The sequence below is a fragment of the Haematobia irritans genome, chromosome 5, assembly GCF_050003625.1.
Source record: "Haematobia irritans isolate KBUSLIRL chromosome 5, ASM5000362v1, whole genome shotgun sequence".
NCBI classification, from domain to species: domain Eukaryota; kingdom Metazoa; phylum Arthropoda; class Insecta; order Diptera; family Muscidae; genus Haematobia; species Haematobia irritans.
In genome coordinates, this window is record NC_134401.1 from 21,031,117 (window position 1) to 21,058,131 (window position 27,015).

The 27,015-nt window shown below is 23.8% G+C and overlaps 1 protein-coding gene across 6 annotated transcripts in view; it reads right to left on the reverse strand.

Moving 5' to 3' along the window:
• Positions 1-507: 507 nt before the first annotated feature.
• The window catches only part of ena (ENAH actin regulator enabled), a 195,494-nt gene continuing 168,986 nt past the window's right edge, over positions 508-27,015 (reverse strand). For 3 of the 6 annotated variants that reach the window (XM_075313604.1, XM_075313603.1, XM_075313598.1), the window contains 8 exons: positions 24,618-24,939; positions 19,705-19,937; positions 13,574-13,892; positions 7,400-8,164; positions 7,143-7,322; positions 6,883-7,077; positions 1,616-1,736; positions 508-1,536 (listed from right to left, as the gene is read on the reverse strand). In XM_075313604.1, the coding sequence (XP_075169719.1) occupies positions 1,508-1,536; positions 1,616-1,736; positions 6,883-7,077; positions 7,143-7,322; positions 7,400-8,164; positions 13,574-13,892; positions 19,705-19,937; positions 24,618-24,939 (2,164 nt within the window). In that variant the 3' untranslated portion in view covers positions 508-1,507. The remainder of the gene's footprint in view (positions 1,537-1,615; positions 1,737-6,882; positions 7,078-7,142; positions 7,323-7,399; positions 8,165-13,573; positions 13,893-19,704; positions 19,938-24,617; positions 24,940-27,015) is intronic. The other 3 variants (XM_075313599.1, XM_075313601.1, XM_075313600.1) reach the window with 3 other exon arrangements.

Here is a 27,015-nt window from a genome sequence, read left to right on the forward strand (position 1 = left end):
TAGAAAATTTTGTCAAAATTTTATTTTTATGGAAAATTTTATTTTTATAAAAAAATTTTAATTCGGTAGAAAATTTTTTCTAAATTTTATTTCTATTGAAAATTTTGTCAAAACTTTATTTCTATAGAAATCCATTCCATTTTTATAAAAAATTGAAGTACCTCTTAATTGGAGAGAAATCTATGAAAACAACCAACTGCAGCAACATTGCTCAGTAGCCATTGGTTTTATATACTAATTTTAATTTTGTAAATTTAGTATTACTTATACCCTAGCAAAAACTTTGGAAGTTCTTCCAAAGTCATTACTTGTAATGTTCATCCAAATAGGTTAAGGACTTAGATTTTACTCCACAAGTATTTCTTTTTCGGATTTTAAAAAGATAACTTCTGTCCTATGACAAGCACATGTAAAATTCATTTCTTCGGGACCAATTTTGGATACAAAAAGCACATTTGATTGCTTTCTCATTATCCTCCATTAAACAATCAAAAAAGCATTTATACATTTGGATTTAGCTAAATTTATAAGATTTTTTTCTTTATTGATAATATTTTTTGATGTTTCTTGTTTTTTGTTGTTGTTTTTATTTTTAATACAATATAATAATATTAAATATAGAATTAAACGTAAATTATCTCTTTTTTTATTTTGTAACACATATAAAAAATATATAATATAATTAAAAAATAAAATACATTTGTGTTGTGTGTATGTATGTGTGTGTGTCTCGGTCTGTCTGTCTCAGTTCAGTTTTCTACAGATAAATGGCGGGGATGCGGATGTATGAAGGGAAGGTATAAGTGTATGTAAAAAACAAAGAAATTCTTCTTTTTTGCTGGAAATCGATTTGTTATTGTTACAATGTTTTATGTAATTTTTAGTAGTAGGGTAACGCCAAACAGTTTATGGTTTATGCTTTTTTTGTTTGTTTTGCAATTTTGGTATATTGAAATGTTTTGATGAATTGTTTTACCATTCAATTTCGTTTTTCTCTTGTTTTCATTAATTATAATAATTAATTTATTATTATTATTTTAATGTAGATTAATATGGTTTTTTGTTGTTATCATTTATTTATTATATTTATATTTCTATATATATATAAATACCTATATATATACGTATATTTAAATTATGTTTTGTGTGTGTGTTTGTGTTTCAATAAATTGCCTTATAAAAAAACCATTTCAATAATATTTTTACTTGCGATTTCTTGTTTTCACTTATCTTTTTTTTTAATTTGTTTTATATATAAAATCACGCCTTAGTTGTTAAAACTCCCTTTGTTTATGATGATCTTGCTACAGGAGATGGGCTGCATTTGTTTGAGTGTGTGTGGGTGTTTTTTCTTTTTTTTTTGTGAAAGGGGAGGCAGGGTAAGTAAAAAATATTGATTTAGCCAGTACACATGCTCTTCTTATTTGTTAGATATTTTTTTCGTTTTAATTATTTTAAAAATAAGTTATCAGATCCAAATTTTACTTGGTGACTAAAGACAATTCTTTTATCTTCGGTTAAACTCAGATTTGATAGCTGCGAAATAGAAAAAATACAAGGAAAATAAAATTTATTTGTTTTTTTCTATTAAAAGAAGTTTTTTTAGTAGACATACCATCTATAATTTCTTGTTTTACTTTTTGTATTTCTGTTTTCATTTCTCTAACAATTTCAGCCTTTAATTGTTCCAAATCACTACCAGATAATGCCGCCATAGATAAACCATCTCCATTGACCTGATGGAAGATAAAATATTAGATGACAGGTAAATATGCATAGCAAATACAATTTAAAAAAAAAATTCTAAGATATAAAATTTTTTATAAAAATAAAATTTTAACAAAATTTTCCCTAAAAATAAAATTTTGACAAAATTTTCTATGGAAATAAAATTTTGAAAATTTTTCTATATTTTTGAAAAAAAAAAAATTCTATAGAAATAAAATTTTGAGTAAATTTTCTATAAAAATAAAAATTAAAAAAAAATCTATAAAAATAAAATTTTGACAAAATTTTCTATGGAAGTAAAATTTTGAAAAAAAATTCTATAGAAATAAAAATTTGACAAAATTTTCTGTAGAAATAAAATTAAAAAAAAATCTATAGAAATAAAATTTTGACAAAATTTTCTATAGAAATAAAATTTTGACAAAAATTTTTATAAAACATGTTGACAAAATTTTCTATAGAAATAAAATTTTGACAAAATTTTCTATAGAAATAAAATTTTGACAAAAATTTTATAAAAAATTTTGACAAAATTTTGTATAGAAATCAAATTTTGAAAATTTTCTATAGAAATAAAATTTTGACAAAATTCCCTATAGAAATAAAATTTTGAAAAAATTTTCTATAGAAATAACATTTTGAGAAAAGTTTCTATTGAAATAAAATTTTGACAAAATTTCCTATAGAAATAAAATTTTGACAAAAAAATTTCTATAGAAATAAAATTGGGACAAAAAAATTTCTATAGAAATAAAATTGGGACAAATTTTTCTATACAAATAAAATTTTGACAAAATTTTCTATAGAAATAAAATTTAATTATACAATTATTTTTCGAGCTTTATGGACAGATATAGATTAAGGAACATGGTTAATAGAGCCATTGAAAAGAAAACGCCAGATACAAATCTATACACGCCTGGACTGTACATGTTTCGGTTCGGGCGACTTGTAAGTTATATGAAAAGATGATGTACAGTGGGAGAAAAGATGATTCAATTTGTAAGAGGAAATTTCCCAAATGTTTTCTCCATAAGGAGTTAGCATAAAGGGCCCAAAATTGAGTCATCTCTCCCAGCCAGATCTATACTAAAGGCTGTGGAAAGGTTCATTCGCCCGAACCGAAACATGTACAGTCCAGGCGTGTATAGATTTGTATCTGGCGTTTTCTTTTCAATGGCTCTATTAACCATGTTCCTTAATCTATATCTGTCCATAAAGCTCGAAAAATAATTGTATAATTAGATATAATGCATTTGGACGTCAATTGCCTGTTTCGGTATCAGGCTAACATGTAATATGAAATAAAATTTTGACAAAATTTTCTATAGAAATAAAATTATGACAAAATTTTTCTATATAAATAAAATATAATTTTGACAAAATTTTCTATAGAAATAAAATTTTGAAAAAATTTTCTATAGAAATAAAATTTTGCCAAAATTTTCCATAGAAATAAAATTTTGACAAAATTTTCTATAGAAATAAAATTTTCTATAGAAATAAAATTTTGAAAAAATTTCTATGGAAATAAAATTTTGACAAAATTTTTCTATATAAATAAAATTTTTATAAAATTTTCTATAAAAATAAAATTTTGGCAAAATTTTCTATAAAAATAAAATTTTGGCAAAATTTTCTATACAAATAAAATTTTTCTATGGAAATCAAATTTTCACAAAATTTTCTATAGAAATAAAATTTTGACAAAATTTTCTATAGAAATCAAATTTTCACAAAATTTTCTATGGAAATAAAATTTTGACAAAATTTTCTATGGAAATAAAATTTTAACAAAATTTTTCTATATAAATAAAATTTTTATAAAATTTTCTATAGAAATAAAATTTTGACAAAATTTTCTATATAAATAAAATTTTTATAAAATTTTCTACAGAAATTAAATTTTGACAAAATTGTCTATAGAAATAAAATTTTTACAAAATTTTCTATAGAAATAAAATTTTGACAAAATCTTCTATAGAAATAAAATTTTGACAAAATTTTCTATAGAAATAAAATTTTCAGAACATTTTCTATAGAAATAAATTTTTGACGAAATTTTTCTATATAAATAAAATTTTTATAAAATTTTCTATAGAAATTAAATTTTGGCAAAATTTTCTATAGAAATAAAATTTTGTTGTTGTTTTTTATTTCAGCTTAAAACCATATATTGACTAAACTACAAGAGTAGCTTAACCAACAGAGGAAAAGAATGTTTGTCAAATTTATTTGGGCAAAGCCCTATAGACTGCAAGATGGTTGGATGGACGCACGTTTCGGAATTACCACATTCCTCATCAGCATCCTCTACTTGCAGCAAAACTATCAACCAATTATCAGAATAAATTCAGGCAGTTTATTAAACCCAACAAAAACCACACTTGAACCCTCCGAAAAAAGGTTTTACATTGATAGCCGGCTTATGCCGAAATAAATTCGAAACAAACATATCTCTTTTCCTATGCCACTGTCAAATCATCGATTTGAATTCACATGGCTAGAGGATGCTGATGAGGAATGTGGTAATTCCGAAACGTGCGTCCATCCAACCATCTTGCAGTCTATAGGGCTTTGCCCAAATAAATTTGACAAACATTCTTTTCCTCTGTTGGTTAAGCTACTCTTGTAGTTTAGTCAATATATGGTTTTAAGCTGAAATAAAAAACAACAACAATGCTTAAAGAACAAAACCAACAATAACAAAACAAAACAAATGGAAAAAGAAGAGGAGGCACGCTCAAAATAAACCCAGCCATGTGAATTCAAATCGATGATTTGACAGTGGCATAGGAAAAGAGATATGTTTGTTTCGAATTTATTTCGGCATAAGCCGGCTATCAATGTAAAACCTTTTTTCGGAGGGTTCAAGTGTGGTTTTTGTTGGGTTTAATAAACTGCCTGAATTTATTCTGATAATTGGTTGATAGTTTTGCTGCAAGTAGAGGATGCTGATGAGGAATGTGGTAATTCCGAAACGTGCGTCCATCCAACCATCTTGCAGTCTATAGGGCTTTGCCCAAATAAATTTGACAAACATTCTTTTCCTCTGTTGGTTAAGCTACTCTTGTAGTTTAGTCAAGATATGGTTTTATGCTGAAATAAAAAACAACAACAATGCTTAAAGAACAAAACCAACAATAACAAAACAAAACAAATGGAAATAAAATTTTGACAAAATTTTCTATAGAAATAAAATGTTGACAAAATTTTCTATAGAAATAAAATTTTGACAAAATCTTCTATAGAAATAAAATTTTGACAAAATTTTCTATAGAAATAAAATTTTGACAAAATTTTTCTATATAAATAAAATTTTTATAAAATTTTCTATAAAAATAAAATTTTGACAAAATTTTCTATAGAATTAAAATGTTGACAAAATTTTCTATAGAAATAACATTTTGAGACAATTTTCTATAGAAATAAAATTTTGAGAAAATTTTCTGTAGAAATAAAATTTTGAGAAAATTTTCTATAGAACTAAAATTGGGACAAAATTTCCTGTAGAAATAAAATTTTGACAAAATTTTCTATAGAAATAAAATTTTGACAAAATTTTCTATAGAAATAAAATTTTGACAAAATCTTCTATAGAAATAAAATTTTGATAAAACTTCCCATAGAAATAAAATTTTGACAAAATTTTCTATATAAATAAAAATTTTATAAAATTTTCTATAGAAATAAAATTTTGACAAAATTTTCTATATAAATAAAATTTTAATAAAATTTTCTATAGAAATAAAATTGTGACAAAATTTTCTATGGAAATAAAATTGTGACAAAATTTTCTATAGAAATAAAATTTTGATAAAACTTCCCATAGAAATAAAATTTTGACAAAATTTTCTATAGAAATTAAATTTTGTCAAAATTTTCTATAAAAATAAAATTTTTACAAATTTTTCTATAGAAATACAATTTTGAGAAAATTTTCTATAGAAATAAAATTTTGAGACAAATTTCTACAGAAATAAAATTTTGACAAAATTTGCTATACAAAATTTTCTATAGAAATAAAATTTTGACAAATTTTTCTATAGATATAAAATTTTGAAAAAAATGATAGAAATAAAATTTTGAAAAACAAATTCTATAGAAATAAAATTTTGAAAAACAAATTCTATAGAAATAAAATTTTGAGAAATTTTTCTATAGCACAAAAATTTTGAGAAAATTTTCAATAGAAATAAAATTTTGAGAAAATGTTCTATAGCACAAAAATGTTGACAAAATTTTCTATAGAAATAAAATTTTGAGAAAATTTATTTATAACGATGGGTTTCTCGCTTTAGAAGGTAAAGATCAATCCAAATGATGGAGATTTGGATGGTTACTGTACTGGATATATTGTTCTGACAATATGTTATTGTCACAGGGGATGATCTTGGTCTCCAAATGAATGGATGAACCAGGGGAGTGCTGCAGAGACACACTGTAACAGTTCTAAGGGCAGCGTTCTGACAGCTCTATATGAGAGATAGAAGAAAGTGCCTCAGAGACCCACTGTTCCCGGTCTAAGGGTTGCGTTCTGATAAGCTATGTATGAATGGTTGCTCTCCGCTGGTATCCATCGATCAAGGGGTAAAAATAAATGCCGAAATTTTATCGGGAAAATATCCTAAGGAGTGTATTGAAGCCCTGGAAAGGCAAACATTTCGGCCTCAGACCATGGACATTCCAACAGGACTCAGAACGCGTTGATTAAGGAGCAGCAAAATCTCCAGATATCAATTGTTGTTGAACATTTGCGAGAGGGGCCTGGGAGAGTAAGTTTGGCACTAAAAATTCCAAAGTGTCGATCTTCCCATGACGGTGCTTCGGCGTGAATGGAATAAAACACCGCATAGTCACTGCCATGCAGCCATTAGATACCTGGTTAGTGGTGTTTATGAGGGGCCCATAACCGGCCATAGTACCGGGCGAACATTTTCGGACCCAAGTGAAAGGACTTTTGTCCAGAACTTTTTACACCTACTACTTTTTTTTAGCGAAATCAAAGGTGGTGGAAAGAAAATATTAGATGTCCATCCAACTCTATTCAGACCGTACGTCAGTCCCAAATCCGAATGTCATACATATATGGGTCTTGTATTCAAATCTATATATCTTTGCCTCCTTTCCCCGGAAAAAATTCTGAGTACTTACCTTTAGTATCGTTTCTTCACTAGCACTACCGAAACGTTTGCGTATGGGTCGAGGTGATTCACTGCCACTATTCGATGTATTGTGTGAGTTTGCATTTGAATTGCTGGAATTGGCTGACGATGAAGAGCCCAATTTATGGGGCAGAGTATTTGATTTTTCCCAGGGTCGTTGTTTAACTTCTGGTTCGGGCTCGGGCTGTTGGGAAATATAAATCAATTAGTAAAAGTTAACAATGTCATATGCCACAAATTCCTACTCACCTCTTTCTTTTCAGCCTGAGCTCGTCGCCTTGCTAATGTTTTGGCCATTTCGTCCATCATGGAAGCCATACCACCACCGCCACCCCCACTGCCACCACCTCCACGACCAATAGTTCCATAATTACCACTACCACCACTGGGTGTGCTACTACCGCTATTCTCTGTGGCTGCTGGGGTAGACTGTAGGTAGAGGAGAAAAAGAAGGAATTAGTAAGGAAATATGCAAGTATTCCTTGAAGAATGCTGGCTATACTCACTTTCTTTTTCAATTTGGCCTGTTGTAGTTGGGCAGCTAATGAACCCATTAGGTCAGCTTGAGGATCATCTTTTTTGGCTGCTGATCCACCACCACCACCTATCGGAGGCGGAGGAGGTGGAGGCGGTGCTGCTGGTCCTCCCATTGCCGGTGGAGCTGGGGGAGCTGGCGGTTGAGGTGGTGGTGGCACTGGAGCTCCACCGCCAACATTACCATTATACATGGGCGGAGCACCGCCAAATGCTGGTGGTGGTGGGGGAGCTGGGGCCCCTGGAACGGGGGCTCCACCTGGACCACCACTAGTATTACTCATACGATTGAGTGGCGGTGGCATAGGTACATTACCAACGGGAGCATTACTATTGACTGGCATCATTGGTGGTGCCCCGGGCGCCTGACCATAGGGATTCTCTGTTTGCTGTACCTGGCCACCACCATTCATTTGACCATAAGCATTTGGTGGCGCTGGCGGACCATTAGGCATAGCTGGTGGCTGTGGTGGTTGTGGTGGCATCGGTACACCACCGCCCATTTGTGGTTGACTACCATAAATGCCATTGGCGCTCTGTGAGTTTGGTATGCCTGGACCCATTTGTTGCTGCGAAGACACATAATGCGAAGGACCACCACCATTCTGATGCGGTGGTGGCATGGGAGGTTGTGGTGCTTGAGGTATCATTCCACCGATTGGCTGCTGTTGCGGATATTGATGCATATTATTAAGATTTGGATTAGAATTCGACAAGACATAGTGAGGTTGCTGATACTATGTGTTGTGGAAGAGTTGTGGTGGTTGGATGGACAGATGGATTCAAAAAATGATTCGAGGTGAATTTCAATTACATGAGAGGTAGATTGAATTGAATAAAGAAAATAAAGATAACGAAGTTTTGGACAGGAAATGGAAGTTTATGGAAATTTCATTTTTAGTTATAATTCCGATACAGCCAGATTTTAAGATTTTATACAAACAATTTTGTGGATGATATCCAATTTAGTTGATTTTCATTGTGGGTGTATAGCAAATAGCGGGTAGAGTTTTTTTAACAGATTTCAAAATTTTTATGTTGTATTTTTTAATAATGATGATTGGGGGATCAAGCAGTAGTTTAGTTTAGTTTGGTTTGTGGTTTTATTGTTTTTTTTTTTTTACAAAGTTGTGAAGCGTTCAGGCATGAAATGGAATGAGATAAAAAAGATGGAAACAAGAAATCAAATGAAAGAAAATATAAAACAGACACAAATCAAACTTATTTCAATGGACAAAAAAAAAGTTTTGGAAATTTTTACAACATGCAAAGTCAATGATGAACTTAATGGAAATAAAAAATTGAAATATATATTGAAATTAAAATATAATTTTGAAATATCGAAAATTAAACAGGGATTTAAGGTAAATACGAATTAGAAAAGCAAATTTAGTACGGGAATAATTCCATTTTTTTAAATTCTTCAATTTGAACAGTGAAGTGGCAGGAAAAAAGAAATCATTTTCTATAGGAATAACATTTTGACAAAATTTTCTGTAGAAATAAAATTTTGACAAAATTTTCCATAGAAATAAAATTGCGCAAAAAATTTTTTTTAGAAAAACAATTTTTCATAAATTTTTTATAAAAATAAAATTTTGATAAAATTTTCTATAGAAACAAAATGTTGCAACAATTTTCTACAGAAATAAAGTTTTGCAAAAATTTTCTATAGAAATAAAATTTTGCAACAATTTTCTAGAGAAAAAAATTTTTGCAAACATTTTCAATAGATATAAAATTTTGCAAAAATTCTCTATAGAAATAAAATTTTGCAACAATTTTCTTCAGAAATAAAATGTTGAGAAAATTTTCTATATAAAAAAAAACTTGATAAAATGTTCTATAGAAACAAAATGTTGCAACAATTTTCTACAGAAATAAAGTTTTGCAAAAATTTTCTATAGAAATAAAATTTTGCAACAATTTTCTACAGAAAAAAAAATGTTGAGAAAATTTTCTATATAAAAAAAAAGCTCTATAGAAATAAAATTTTGACAAAATTTTCTATAGAAATAAATTTTTAACAAATTTCTCTACAGAAATAAAATTTTGAGAAAATGTTCTTTAGAAATAAAATTTGGAGAAAATTTTCTATAGAAATAAGTATTTATTAGAAAATTTTCTATAGAAATAAAATTTTGAGAAAATTTTCTATAGAAATAAAATTTTGCAAAAATTTTCTATATAAAAAAATCTCTATAGAAATAAAATCTTGACAAAATTTTCTATAGAAATAAAATTTTAACATATTTCTCTACATAAATAAAATTTTTAGAAAATGTTCTATAGAAATAAAATTTGGAGAAATTTTTCTATAGAAATAAGTTTTTATTACAAAATTTTCTATAAAAATAAAATTTTGATAAAATTTTCTATAGAAACAAAATGTTGCAACAATTTTCTACAGAAATAAAATTTTGCAAAAATTTTCTATAGAAATAAAATTTTGCAATAATTTTCTACAGAAAAAAAATTTTGCAAACATTTTCAATAGATATAAAATTTTGCAAAAATTCTCTATAGTAATAAAATTTTGCAAAAATTTTCTTCAGAAATAAAATGTTGAGAAAATTTTCTATATAAAAAAATCTCTAGAAATAAAATTTTGACAAAATTTTCTATAGAAATAAAATTTGGAGAAAATTTTCTATAGAAATGTTTTTTTTACAAAATTTTCTATAGAAATAAAATTTTGACAAAATTTTCTATAGAAATAAAATTGTGACAAAATTCTCTATAGAAATAAAATTTTGACAACATTTTTAATTAGATATTAAATTTTGATTTTGAATATTCTCTTAAAAAAGTTGACAAAAAATAAAATTTTGAAAAAATTTCCTATGGAAATAAAATTGTGCAAAAATTTTCTACAGAAATAAAATTGTGCAAAAAATTTCTATAGAAATATAATTTTGCAAAAATCTTCTATAGAAATAATATTTTGACAAAATTTTCTATAGAAATAAAATTTTGACAAAATTTTCTATAGAAATAAAATTTTGACAAAATTTTCTATAGAAATAAAATTTTGACAACATTTTCTATAGAAATAAAATTTTGACAAAATTTTCTATAGAAATAAAATTTTGCCAAATTTTCTATAGAAATAAAATTTTGACAAAATTTTCTATAGAAATAAAATTTTGACAAAATTTTCTATAGAAATAAAATTTTGACAAAATTTTCTATAGAAATAAAATTTTGTCGTTGTTCTTTTATTTCAGCTTAAAACCATACATTGACTAAACTACAAGAGTAGCTTAACCAACAGAGGAAAAGAATGTTTGTCAAATTTATTTGGGCAAAGCCCTATAGACTGCAAGATGGTTGGATGGACGCACGTTTCGGAATTACCACATTCCTCATCAGCATCCTCTACTTGCAGCAAAACTATCAACCAATTATCAGAATAAATTCAGGCAGTTTATTAAACCCAACAAAAACCACACTTGAACCCTCCGAAAAAAGGTTTTATATTGATAGCCGGCTTATGCCGAAATAAATTTATTTCGGCATAAGTCCATACATTAGTCAATGTATGGTTTTAAGCTGAAATAAAAGAACAACGACAATGCTTAAAGAACAAAACCAACAATAACAAAACAAAACAAATGGAAATAAAATTTTGACAAAATTTTCTATAGAAATAAAATTTTGACAAAATTTTCTATAGAAATAAAATTTTGACAAAATTTTCTATAGAAATAAAATTTTGACAAAATTTTCTATAGAAATAACATTTTGATTTTGAATATTCTCTTAAAAAATTTGACAAAAAATAAATAAAATTTTGAAAAATTTTCCTATGGAAATATAATTTTGCAAAAATTTTCTATAGAAATAATATTTTGACAAAATTTTTTATAGAAATAAAATTTTGACAAAATTTTCTATAGAAATAAAATTTTGCAAAAATTTTCTATAGAAATAGTATTTTGACAAAATTTTCTATAGAAAAAATATTTTGACAAAATTTTCTATAGAAATAAAATTTTGACAACATTTTCTATAGAAATAAAATTTTGACAAAATTTTCTATAGAAATAAAATTTTGACAAAATTTTCTATAGAAATAAAATTTTGACAAAATTTTCTATAGAAATAAAATTTTGACAAAATTTTCTATAGAAATAAAATTTTGACAAAATTTTCTATAGAAATACAATTTTGACAAAATTTTCTATAGAAATAAAATTTTGACAAAATTTTCTATAGAAATAACAGTTTGATTTTGAATATTCTCTTAAAAAAGTTGACAAAAAATAAATAAAATTTTGAAAAATTTTCCTATGGAAATATAATTTTGCAAAAATTTTCTATAGAAATAATATTTTGACAAAATTTTCTATAGAAATAAAATTTTGACAAAATTTTCTATAGAAATAAAATTTTGAAACATTTTCCTATGGAAATATAATTTTGCAAAAATTTTCTATAGAAATAATATTTTGACAAAATTTTCTATAGAAAAAATATTTTGACAAAATTTTCTATAGAAATAAAATTTTGACAAAATTTTCTATAGAAATAAAATTTTGACAAAATTTTCTATAGAAATAAAATTTTGACAAAATTTTCTATAGAAATAAAATTTTGACAAAATTTTCTATAGAAATAAAATTTTGACAAAATTTTCTATAGAAATAAAATTTTCCATTTGTTTTGTTTTGTTATTGTTGGTTTTGTTCTTTAAGCATTGTTGTTGTTTTTTATTTCAGCTTAAAACCATACATTGACTAAACTACAAGAGTAGCTTAACCAACAGAGGATTTGACAGTGGCATAGGAAAAGAGATATGTTTGTTTCGAATTTATTTCGGCATAAGCCGGCTATCAATGTAAAACCTTTTTTCGGAGGGTTCAAGTGTGGTTTTTGTTGGGTTTAATAAACTGCCTGAATTTACTCTGATAATTGGTTGATAGTTTTGCTGCAAGTAGAGGATGCTGATGAGGAATGTGGTAATTCCGAAACGTGCGTCCATCCAACCATCTTGCAGTCTATAGGGCTTTGCCCAAATAAAATTTTGACAAAATTTTCTATAGAAATAAAATTTTGACAAAATTTTCTATAGAAATAAAATTTTGACAAAATTTTGTATAGATATTAAATTTGGATTTTGAACATTCTCTTAAAAATAGTTGACCAAAAATATTAAAAATTTTGAAAAATTTTCCTATGGAAATAAAATTGTGCAAAAATTTTCTATAGAAATAAAATTTTGCAAAAAAAATCTATAGAAATATAATTTTGCAAAAATTTTCGATAGAAATAATATTTTGACAAAATTTTCTATAGAAATAAAATTTTGACAAAATTTTCTATAGAAATAAAATTTTGACAAAATTTTCTATAGAAATAAAATTTTGATAAAATTTTCTATAGAAATAGAATTTTGACAAAATCTATAGAAATAAAATTTTGACAAAATCTTCTATAGAAATAACATTTTGACAAATTTTTGCAAAAATTTAATATAGAATTGAAACCAAAATTTGGGACAATTTTGATGCCTGCAAATAGGCAAAGAAATTTTCTGTAGTAGCTAAACCGGGTTCTACCATGAACTGTTAATTTCAAGGATTTATTTCCTATCAATTAATTATAAAAAAATAAATTAGTGGCTTGTGTTGCAAGTGCCTTTTTTTTTGCACATGGCCGGAAATCCTAATAGGCCTAGAATGTCGAGATTTCGTCGATGTCGGAACAAGAAGAAACGGAATTGTTAATAAGTCTTTTGAAAATATTGGAAATCAAAATATAAGTGATATGGTCAATTCGATTCGCCAAAAGTGAAGGTAAATATTTTTGAATTTTGGGTATTGACTTCCACTTAACTTGACCTACCACTCTAAAATAAACTCTTCAAATCGATTCTTTTAAACAAAATAACCTTGCACCACACATGTGTACACAATAATGTAGACTTTTCTGTATCTAGGAACAATGGAAAAATCCCAAAAACAAAATCAAAATTACAAAGGTACTGCAAATCTATCCGAACAAAAAAATCACACAAAAAATGGAACAAAAGGCAAACAAAAAATCTAAAATTATGCCATACATGAACAAATGTTCAAACGATAATAAAAAAAAAACACTAAAAAATTTATCAAACAAAAAAATAATAATTATGGTTAACTAACCTGATTTTGTTGCTGTTGATAAGCTCCAGCATTGACCATTTGTTGTGTGGCATAGAGTCCATGCTGTTGTTGCTGTTGTGGCGGCGGTTGTTGCATTTGTGTTGGAGCATGATATTGCTGCTGTTGCGGCTGACCTGGTCCTGGTGGTATCTGTTGTTGTTGTTGTTGCATTGGCGGCTGTGGATGCTGTTGCATACCATTCTGTGTTGGTCCACCGCCAGTGGTATGGCCATAGATTGAATGTTGTTGTTGTTGCTGCTGCTGCTGTTGCTGTTGCATATGTGGTGGTTGTGGTGCTGGTGGAGCACTAAGGGAATTCCTTTAGTGTTTAAATAATTTTGATTCCAATAGAAAATAATCAACAGAAAAAACAATGCAAAGGTTGTGTTTTCGAATTTTTTTTTGTGAACATGACATGATTTTTCAAATTGACAATGTACAAAGTGATATTGTGAATTAGTTTTGAACCAATATTGCCAAAGGAAAGTAGTAGACAAATGAGGATAAGGTTATAGACAAGGAATGAAATATTAGAAAGATTGTATTATTAGAGAAAGAGATTGAAATATTTATACAATAATTTATTACAAAATTAAAAATAAAAATAAAATAAATTCGGAATATATAATAAAATATTATAATATATATTATATAATATTTTATATAAATTATATAAATTATAATAAATAATAGATAAATAAATATAAGTGCCAATTAAAATAGATATGGAAAGAAATTTTGGAAGGATTTAATATAAGGCGAAGAGATAATAAGATTTATTCAAAATGAAAAAAAAAAAATAAATAAATAAATAGAATCGCAATGTATATTAAAAATTAACATAAATTTTATAAATTTTAATGAAATAAATGTTAGAAGGATTGTATATAAGGGAGTAGAGATCACAAGATTTATTCAATAATTTATTAAAAAATCAATTAAAAATATAAAATAAAATAAATTCGCAATATATAATAAAAAATTAATATAATTTAAATTGATAAATATAAGCGTAAAACAAAAAAGATAATGAAAGAAATATTCAATCGATTGTATATAAGAATATCAAAAATGTATTCAATAATTTATTAAAAATAACATAAAAATAAGAAATAAAAATATAATAAAAATAACAAATTTGTCATGTATTAAAAATAACATAAAAATAAGAAATAAAAATATAATAAAAATAACAAATTTGTCATATCATTAATATAAATGAAATAAATAAAAGTCCAAATCAAAATAGATAATAATAAACAGTTAGAATGATTGAAAAAAAGAGAAAGACATTAAAAGATTTATTAAATAAATTATTATAAATTAAACAAATATTATAAATTCCCATAATAAAAATTAATATAATTTAATTAATTAATATAAAATAATATATAAATATAATACCAAATCAAAATGCACAATTAGTATAACGAATATTTATTACAGTCAAAGAAGAAAATCAAATTATTTTAAAGTTCAAGAGGAGAATCAAAGCACAAGTTTTTTTTTATAAAAATTAGATATAATAAATTCACATAATAAAAATTAATAGTAATTTAATTAATATATAAATATAGATCCAAATCATAATGGATAATCAGTATAACGAATATTTATTAAAGGCCGAAAGGAAGATTCCATCAAAAAATCCAAAATCGTGTTTTTTTTAATAAAATTTAGATATTTATATTTTTAATTAATAAATAATTAACAAAAAAAAACAACCGATAAGAATAGTAACAATAAAAAAAATTTAGAGGAAAATAAATTAAGATATTAAAGATCGACACAATTGAATACCAAAAAAAAGTTGATACAAAAATTTAATTCAAATAATTTTTTTTTGTTTTTAATGTATTAAACATAATACATAAAATTAAAAAAAAAACAATTTTATTTGATGATAGCAAAGAAATGTACATTTATTTATCAATTAAAAAATCAAAAAATTAGAAAAAAATATATTAATTATTTCAAATTGTGGAATAATAAAATAAATTGGATAAATATATAAATTTGCAAGTATCAATAAGAAAAAGTAATAATAAATAAATGCAATAAATTTATTAAAATAAATAAAATAGAATAAGTAAAATAAAATAAAACAAAATGAATAAATAAATTAATTAAATAAATAAAAAGTAATAATATTAGTATAAAATGTAGTATAGTATAAAATGATTGAAAATGAAAAATAAATAGTTATAACAATAAAAATAATTTTAAAATTTTATTTAAGAATAAATTTATAAATATAAAACAAAAAAAAATAATAATAAAAATCGAAAATAAATTGATGGATGGACAAAAGGATATTATAAAATAAATTAATAGAAAATATAAATAAGTGGTTAATAACAATAAGCAATAAATAAAAAAAATATAAATATACATTTCGGAAAAAATTAAAAAAGAAAAATATATTAATTATTGCAAATTTTAGAAAAAAAAACATATAAATTGGATAAGTAAATAAAAATAATAATAATATAATAAATAATAATAATAAATAAAAATAATAATATTATAAAAGGAATTGATTTAAAATTTTTAATTTTAATTTAAGAATAATAAAATAAATTGTATATTAATATATTATTATAAGATAATAAATGCAATAAATTTATTAAAATATATAAAATAAAACAAAATGAATAAATAAATTAATTAAACAAATAAAAAGTAATAAAATTAGTATGAAATGTAGTATAGTATAATTAATTAAATAAATAAAAAGTAATAATATTAGTATAAAATGTAGTATAGTATAAAATGATTGAAAATGAAAAATAAATAGTTATAACAATTAAAATAATTTTAAAATTTTATTTAAGAATAAATTTATAAATATAAAAAAAATTTTATAATAAAAATCGAAAATAAATTGATGTATGGACACAAGGATATTATAAAAGAAATTAATAGAAAATATAAATAAGTGGTTAATAACAATAAGCAATAAATAAAACAAAAATATAAATAGTAAGACATTTCGGAATAAATTAGAAAAGAAAAATATATGAATTGTTGCAAATTTTAGAAAAAACATATAAATTGGATAAGTAAATACAAATAATAATGATATAATAAATAATAATAATAAATAAAAATAATAACAAAAAATAATGAAAAAATAAAAATAATGCAATGAATTCATTATTAATAATAAAACCCGAACAAAATTGATGGATGAATAAAAGGACATTATAAAAATTGAAAATATTCATAAAGAGTTAATAACAAAAAGCAATAAATTATAGAGACATTTCAGAAAAAAATTTAAAAAAAAAATATTAATTATTGTGCATTTTAGAAAAAATATATAAATTGGATAATAAATAAAATAAATAAGAATAAATGATACATTTAATTATTAAATAAAAATAAAATAATATTATAAAATGAATTGATTTAAAATTATTAATTTTAATTTAAGAATAAGAAAATAAATTGGATATTAATATATAAATATACAAGTATCCCCAAAAAAAAAAAAAAACAACAGTAGTCAAAAATGCAATGAATTCATAAAAATAAATAATATAAAATATTAATAATAAAATCCGAAAAAGTTGTAGATGCATAAAAGGATATTATAAAATAATTTGATTGAAAATATAAATCAATATTTAATAACAATAAGAAATAAATAATAGCAAGACATTTCGGAAAAAAATTATATTAAATTGCGAATTTAAAGTAACAAATATAAATTGGATAAATAATTAAAGTAAATTAAATAAATAAAGAGTAATAAAATAATAACAATATTAAAATATTTGAATTAGATTAGAAATTAATTTATAAAAAAAAACAATAGTCAAAAATGCAATGAATTCATAAAAATAAATAATACAAAATATTAATAATTAAATCCGAAAAAATTGTAGATACATAAAAGGATATTATAAAATAATTTGATTGAAAATATAAATCAATATTTAATAACAATAAGCAATAAATAATAGCAAGACATTTCGGAAAAAAATTATATTAAATTGCGAATTTAAAGTAACAAATATAAATTGGATAAATAATTAAAGTAAATTAAATAAATAAAGAATAATAAAATAATAACAATATTAGAAAAGATTTGAATTAGATTAGAAATTAATTTATAAAAAAAAACAATAGTCAAAAATGCAATGAATTCATAAAAATAAATAATATAAAATATTAATAATAAAATCCGAAAAAATTGTAGATGGATAAAAGAATATTATAAAATAAAATAAATAAATATTATTTATTTTATTTAATAAATATTATAAAAATATAAATCAATAGTTAATAACAATAAGCAATAAATAATAGCAAGACATTTCGGAAAAAATCATATTACATTGCGAATTTAAGTAACAAAAATAAATAGGATAAATAATTAAAATAAATTAAATAAATAAAGAGTAATAAAATAATAACAATATTAGAAAAGATTTGAATTAGATTAGAAATTAATTTATATTTTTTTTAATTTTAAGAATTTGAGAATAATAAAATAAATTGATGGATGGACCAAAGGATATTATAATATAAATAATTAATTTAAAACAATTAATTATAGGTATAAAAAACAAAAAAAAAGTGGATAATTTTTTAAAAATTATTTTTGTATAAGCAACGGACAATATTAAAAATTTTAATAAAAGATAGTAATAAATGTACGTTAAATGTAAAAAATTATTATGGTCCAAAAATAAATTATAAATATGCGTAAACCATTGGTTTCAATTCAATATCAAAAATCAGGAAAATTTTTAAATTTAATAAAAAAATTATCATTTAATACAAAGTGGATGGATTTTTTAAAAATTATTTTTACACATTGGTAATGATATTCGTTAAGAAAAATTATTATAATGGAAAAAAATAATTAAAAATTTGAATAAATAATAAATTGGTTTCAATAATAATAGAGACATTTCAGAAAAAATTAAAAAAAAATATTAATTATTGTGCATTTTAGAAAAAATATATAAATTGGATAATAAATAAGAATAAATGATACATTTAATTATTAAATAGAAATTAAATAATATTATATAATGAATTGATTTAAAATTTTTAATTTTAATTTAAGAATAAGAAAATAAATTGGATATTAATATATAAATATACAAGTATTAATAATAAGGTGGCAAGTATAAACATAAGCATATTTCAGGAAGAAAAAACGAAAATCAGATAACAGGGATATTAGACGAATATTGGCCAATAGTTTGGGTAAGAGAATTTTTAGATTTTTTTTGGAGTTGGATACATCGAGGTTAGGCATGCGGATAATATTTATTAAAATAATTTTGGTTTCGAAAATTATTATTATGTGGCAAAAATATTGAAAAAATCAAAAAGTTGGGGATATGGAATTATTTCCAATTAGAAGTGTCAGAATAAATGATAAATAAAGTATCATAGATAAAAATTAAATTTAATGTAGGATAAAAGGACGCGGATAGCAATTTTTTTATTCGGATAACATTAGTTTTTTTTTTATAGAATTTTAGGGAAATGGATTAAGTTGGATATCAATAGCAACATTAGTTCAATTTTTTTTTATAGAAATGAGAATGAGAATATTTTTTATCGAATGTGCCATAAATTTAAAAAATAAAAAATTACAAGTAAACATTTGCATTTTTTGTTGTAGATTTTTTTTGTTTGAAGATGATACAGGGAGATAGACCATGTTGAAAGTGACGGTGATGGTGGTGATGAGAGTTTTTTTTTTATTTTATCCAAAATATTTATCCGAGGTGATGTTGAAGAACAGATAGTTAATTGGTGATAAAGTGATTATGATTTATGTTGATTGTTAGCATTTTTCCATGTTGATGAACGGATACACAAGTTTTTGGAAACCAAAAACAGAACATTTAATTTTTCACGCACAACACACACACACATTACCAAATGAAAAAAAAATTAGAAAGAAAATAAAAAAGACAAGAAAAACATACTATATGTAAGTAAAAATAGTTACGAGCATTTATGAATTCAAGAAATTTTCTAGATAGTGATCAAACTCATTGATCAAATAATAACTACATATTTCTAACATTGATTTATTTCTTTTTCGAAATTTTCTAACACCTAAACACACATTTATATCGACTTTGAAACGATAAACTAACCTGCTTGTACGATGATGACCCTGCTGTGGTGTCGGTGGGCTTTGTGGAATATTATTTTGATTGGTTTGTGAAGTAGGTGTTTGAGCCGATGGTGTTACCTGACCTGTTATCTGTTGTTGTTGCCGCAGAATTGCTGCATCTTCACTGGTCATGGTACGATAGCCCATATCCTCTTCATAACCATTGCCATTTGTTGGCTGACCAGGATTATTGGCGACACGCCCACTAAGAACCTGCAAAGGGGAGAGATGAGATAGTTTAAAAAAAGAGTGATTCAATATAAGAAGAGATTAGTTAAAGTTATAAAATATCTATATACTATTGATACCCATTCCAACTCGGAAAATGACATATTAATTTTGAAAAAATTACATAGATTTTCTTAAAGGTAAGCAAATACGTAGTGTGGCTGATACGTATTGCTACCAACTTCAGGTTGTTATCATTTCTAAACAGGTCGTCTGACAGCTGTCACATTCATTCAAGTGACAGTTAATTTTATTGTTTACCAGTTTACGAAAGCACAAGAGACTATCTTTTAGAGCACTACACCATTGTAAATGTGACAATACAGCAAACACTTTTAAAAACTCTGTAACTTTATAATCTTTATAATCGTTATCAGAAATGGACATCATAAGGGTATACGAAGCGAAATAAAAAAAATAAAAATCAAATTTGACGTCGGAGTCAAAAATGACCAATGCACGATATATAGCGCCTGATCAACCACGAACAACGATATGCGTTTCTTTTCGATCGGACTTCAAATGACGACACAGCACAATAAATTGTATTTCGGGGGGTCGTAGGGTGCACGGAAAAAAAAGTTTTGGTGTTCTGAAATTGTCTTCGAATATGCTACAAAACTGGGGGGTGACCGCATCAACTTTTATTTTCCTTTAGGCCGTGACACTATCTAGTGGCCAGTTACCGAATTTGGCTTTCTCACATGAAAAGCCATTCCAAGTTGAACCGTTTGTGATCAACAAAAGGATCGGGTTTACTTGTCAAAGAGGTCATGATCATGGTGTGGTCTGCCACCGTAACGGCTGATGGACGCTCCTCGCTCGCATTCATCGACCGTGTAGTCAAAATAAATGGCGAATATTATAGCGAAAATGTTCTAAAGACATTATTGAAGTCTTGGGCAGTCATATTTTTCGGCCACAGACCATGGACTTTCCAATAGAACTCAGCACCATCGCAATCAGCACACTTCATTTACGAATGGTTTGAAAAGGAGGTCCTTCGCTTGATGTCTAGTGCACAAAGAACTCCAAAATCTCCGGATGTGAATCCCTTGGACCTTTGTTAAAATTTTATTTCGATCGAAAAATTTTGTCAAAATTTTATTTCTAAAGAAAATTTTGTCAAAATTTTATTTCTAAAGAAAATTTTGTCAATATTTTATTTTTATAGAAAATTTTACCAAAATTTAATTTCTATAAAAAATTTTGTCAAAAGTTTTATGTCCACAGAAAAATTTGTCACAATTTTATTTCTATAGAAAATTTTGCCAAAATTTTTATGTCTATAGAATTTTTTTTCAAAATTTTTATGTGTATAGAAAATTTTGTAAACAATTTATTACTATAAAATAATTTTGTCAAAATTTTTATGTCTATAGACAAATTTGTCAACATTTTATTTCTATAGAAAATTTTGCCAAAATGTTTATGTCTATAGAAAATTTTGTTAAAATTTTATTTCTATCGAAAAATTTTCTCAAAATTTTATCCCTAAAAAAAATTTTGTCAAACTTTTATTTCTATAGAAAATTTTTCCAAAATTTTATTTCTATAGAAAATTTTTCGAAAATGTTTATGTCTATAGAAAATTTTCTCAAAATTTTATTTCTAAAGAAAATTTTGACAAAATTTTATTTCTATAGAAAATTTTGACAAAATTTTATTTCAATGTAAAACCATTTTTCGGAGGGTTCAAGTGTGGTTTTTGTTGGGTTTAATAAACTGCCTGAATTTATTCTGATAATTGGTTGATAGTTTTGCTGCAAGTAGAGGATGCTGATGAGGAATGTGGTAATTCCGAAACGTGCGTCCATCCAACCATCTTGCAGTCTATAGGGCTTTGCCCAAATAAATTTGACAAACATTTTTTTCCTCTGTTGGTTAAGCTACACTTGTAGTTTAGTCAATGTATGGTTTTAAGCTGCAATAAAAAACAACAACAATGCTTAAAGAACAAAACCAACAATAACAAAACAAAACAAATGGAAAAATTTTATTTCTATAGAAAATTTTGTCAAAATTTCATTTCTATCGAAAATGTTGACAAAATTTTATTTCTATAGAAAATTTTGACAAAATTTTATTTCTATAGAAAATTTTGCCAAAATTTTTATGTCTATAGAAAATTTTGTTAAAATTTTATTTCTATCGAAAAATTTTCTCAAAATTTTATTTCTAAAAAAAATGTTGTCAAAATTTTATTTCTATAGAAAAATTTTCCAAAATTTTATTTCTATAGAAAATTTTTCCAAAATTTTTATGTCTATAGAAAATTTTGTCAAAATTTTATTTCTATCGCAAAATTTTCTCAAAATTTTATTTCTAAAGAAAATTTTGAAAAAAATTTATTTCTAAAAAAAATTTGACAAAATTTTATTTCTATAGAAATTTTTGACAAAATTTTATTTCTATAGAAAATTTTGTCAAAATTTTATTTCTGTAGAAAATTTTGGCAAAATTTTATTTCTATAGAAAATTTTGGCAAAATTTTGACAACGTTATTTCTATGGAAAATTTTGCCAAAATTTTTTTTATATAGAAAATTTTGCCAAAATTTTTTTTCTATAAAAAATTTTGACAAAATTTTATTTCTAAAGAAATTTTTGTCAAAATTTTATATCTATAGAAAATTTTGTCAAAATTTTATTTTTCGAAAATTTTGCCAAAATTTTATTTCTATAGAAAATTTTGCCAAAATTTTATTTCTATAGAAAATTTGGACAAAATATTATTTCTATAGAAAATTTTGACAAAATTTTATTTCTATAGACAATTTTGTTAAAAATTTATTTCTATAGAAAATTTTGTCAAAATTTTATTTCTATTAAAAATTTTTAAAAATGTTATTTATTATTTATTTAATTATTAAATGGTAACTAAAGTTTTTGCTGGGATTATCTATAAATTTTGCCAAATTTTTATTTCTATAGAATATTTTGCCACAATTTTGTTCTATAGAAAATTTTGTCAAAATTTTATTTCTAAAGAAATTTTTGTCAACATTTTACTTCTATAGAACATTTTTTCAAAATTTTATTTCTAAAGAAAATGTCGTCAAATTTTTATTTCTATAGAAAATTTTGACAATATTGTATTTCTACAGAAAATTTTGTCAAAATTTTACTTCTGTACAAAATTTTGTAAAAATTTGGTTTCTATAGAAAATTTTGTCCAAATTTTTATGTCTATAGAAAATTTTGCCAAAATTTTATTTCTATAGAAAATTTTGCCAATATTTTATTTCTATAGAAAATTTTGTCAAAATTTTTATGTCTATAGAAAATTTTGTCAAAATTTTTATGTCTATAGAAAATTTTGTCAAAATTTTATTTCTATAGAAAATTTTGAGAAAATTCTATTTCTATAGAAAATTTTGTCAAAAAGTTATTTCTATAGAAAATTTTGTCTAAATTTTTATGTCTATAGAAAAATTTGTCAAAATTTTATATCTATAGAAAATTTGCCAAAATTTTTATGTCTATAGCAAATTTTGTCAACATTTTATTTCTATAGAAAATTTTGCCAAAATTTTAGCTCTATAGACAATTTTGTCAAAAAAGTTCTATGGAAAATTTTGCCAAAATTTTATTTCTATTGAAAATTTTACCAAAGTTTTATTTCTATAAAAATTTTTGACAAAATTTTATTTCTATAGAAAATTTTGCCAAAAATGTTATTTCTATAGAAAATTTTTACAAAATTTTATTTCTATGGACAATTTTGCTAAAATTTTATTTCTATAGACAATTTTGTCAAAAAGTTATTTCTAGGGAAAATTATGCCAAATTTTTTATGTCTATAGAAAATTTTGTCAAAATTTTATTTCTATAGAAAATTTTTCCAAAATTGTATTTCTATAGAAAATTTTGACAAAATTTTATATCTATAGACAATTTTGCCAAAAGTTTATTTCTATAGAAAATTTTGTCAAATCGTTATTTCTATGGAAAATTTTGCCAAAATTTGTATGTCTATAGAAAATTTTGTCAAAATTTTATTTCTATAAAAAATGTTGTCAAAATTTTAATGTCCATAGAAAATTTTGTCAAAATTTTTATGTCGATAAAAATGTTGTCAAAATTTTATTTGTAGATTTTTTTTTATTTCTATAGAAAATTTTGTCAAAATTTTATTTCATTTGTTGTTTAGATCACAGCTTAAAAACCATTGCGTTGACTAAACTACAAGAGTAGCTTAACCAACAGAGGAAAAGAATGTTTGTTAAATTTATTTGAGCAAAGCCCTATAGACTGCAAGATGGTTGGATGGACGCACGTTTCGGAATTACCACATTCCTCATCAGCATCCTCTGCTTGCAGCAAAACTATCAACCAATTATCAGAACAAATTCTGGTAGTTCACCAAAACCAAAGTGAACCACACTTGAACCTTCCGAAAAAGGCTTATGATAGTCGGCTTTTGTCGTAAGAAGTCTTTATACAAACATTTCTCTTTTTCTTTGCCAATTTCAAATCATCGATTTGAATGAAATAGCCTTTGCCAATTTCGATGTTGCAAAATATACCAAAACATCAAAAATTCTATAAATCTAGCAAACAGTAAAACAGCTACAATTTTTATTAGAATTCTACCAAGTGTGGCAACCGTGACCACCATCCTTTACTGATTAACTTAAATATTTTTTATATATAATAAACTTACCTCCAACGCATGCATCATAGCCCTGGCAAAGGCTTCAGCATCATTTGGACTTGAGAAATTGAGACCATAGACATATTTTGAATCGCGCCATTGATGAAATGTGGCAGTGGCTTGATTATATTTCAGTCCTTTTAATATGGAACAATTAATGACAACCTCATGATCTTGTAACTTGCGTCCCACCACACGAAATGTGTTATTCTGTTGATGATGATAGATTTGGACCTTGCTAAGGCCAGACGAGGTCCCCGAAGGCACCCATTTCTTTTGGTTATCATCGTAAACCATAACGGAGGCTCGTGCTCCGATAATACTTTGTTCACTAAAAGTAAATGAAATAAGAAAAAATTACAAAAATTATTAAAAACCATTATTCATATATAAATAAATAAGAGTATTGAAAAAAAAATCTATATGCTCATGATAAAATTAATCAACGTTTTTTTTGTTTATTAATAACTGCTATCAAAATAAATTACCAAGTTCATTGTTCCCTTCATTGTTTCGTTTTCTTTATCATTTTTATTTTCAATCATAAACGCTTCAAATAAAGTAATTTTACTATATATCTACAGTTTATTTTAATTAATACTAATTTAACAACCATTTTTCTCTTCTTCAATCAAGTGGTCGTTTTAACGTCTATTGTAGAAAGAAGCTAACGTTACGAACCTCAATTACATTGTAATTGCGTTTGTTTTTTTTTTTTTTGGTAGATATGATAAAAAAGAAGATGAAAAATGTGAGCAATTACTAAATTTCATTTGATGAGCTATTTTGTTTTGTATTTTTCAAATTATCAAACATTAAGAAAATTTTAATTTCTCTATTAGTAGTTGGCGGCGCTAACTGGTGGTAGCTATTAACTATGATTTGATGGATGGTAATATTTTCTTAGCCATATCCCCAGATAATTAGTCGATAATCCCAGCAAAAACTTTAATTAATATTTAATAATGAATAATAAATAAATAATAAATAAAATTTTGACAAAAATTTCTATAGAAATACAATTTAAAAAAAAAAAATTCTATAGAAATAAAATTTTTAGAAAATTTTCAATAGAAATAAAATTTTTTGAAAATGTTCTATATAAATAAAATTTTTAGAAAATTTTTTATAAAAATGAAATTTTCTATATTTTCAGAAAATTTTCTATAGAAATTAAATTTTCAGAAAATTTTCTAAAAAAAAAAAAATAAAATTTTCAGAAAATGTTCTATAGAAATAAAATTTCCAGAAAATTTTCTATATAAATAAAATTTTCAGACAATTTTCTATATAAATAAAATTTTCAGAAAATTTTCTATAGAAATAAAATTATCAGAAAAATTTTTTATAGAAATAAAATTTTCAGAAAATTTTCTATAGAAATAAAATTTTCAGAAAATTTTCTATAGAAATAATATTTTCAGAAAATTTTCTTTAGAAATAAAATTTTCAGAAAATTTTTTTTAGAAATAAAATTATCAGAAAATTTTCTATAGAAATAAAATTATCAGAAAATTTTCTATACAAATAAATTTTTTATAGAAATAAAATGTTCAGAAAAATGTTCTATAGAAAAAAAATTTTCAGAAAATTTTCTACAGAAATAAAATTTTCAGAAAATTTTCTATAGAAATAAAATTTTCAGAAAATTTTCTATTGAAATAAAATTGTCAGAAAATTTTCTATAGAAATAAAATTTTCAGAAAATTTTCTATAGAAATAAAATTTTCAGAAAATTTTTCAAAAGATTTTCTATAGAAAAAAAATTTTCAGAAAAATTTTTTATAGAAATAAAATTTTCAGAAAAATTTTCTATAGAAATAAAATGGAGAGAAAATTTTCTATAGAAATAAAATTTTCAGATAATGATCTATGTAAATATAATTTTCAGAAAAATTTTCTATAGAAATAAAATTTTCAGAAAATTTCCTATAGAAATAAAATTTTCAGAAAATGTTCTATAGAAATAAAATTTCCAGAAAATTTTCTATAGATATAAAATTTTCAGAAAAAAATTTTATAGAAATACAATTTTCAGAAAATTTTCTTTAGAAATAAAATTTTCAGAAAATTTTCTTTAGAAATAAAATTATCAGAAAAAGTTTTTTTTTTCTATAGAAATAAAATTTTGACAAAATTTTCTACAGAATTAAAATTTTCTACAGAAATAAAATTTTCAGAAAATTTACGATAGAAATAAAATTTTGACAAAATTTTCCATTAAAATTAATTTTTTAGAAAATTTTCTACAGAAATAAAATTTTAAGAAAACTTTCTGTAGAAATAAAATTTTCAGAAAATTTTCAATAGAAATAAAATTTTTTGAAAATGTTCTATATAAATAAAATTTTTAGAAACTGTTCAATATAAATAAAATTTTTAGAAAATTTTTTATAAAAATAAAATT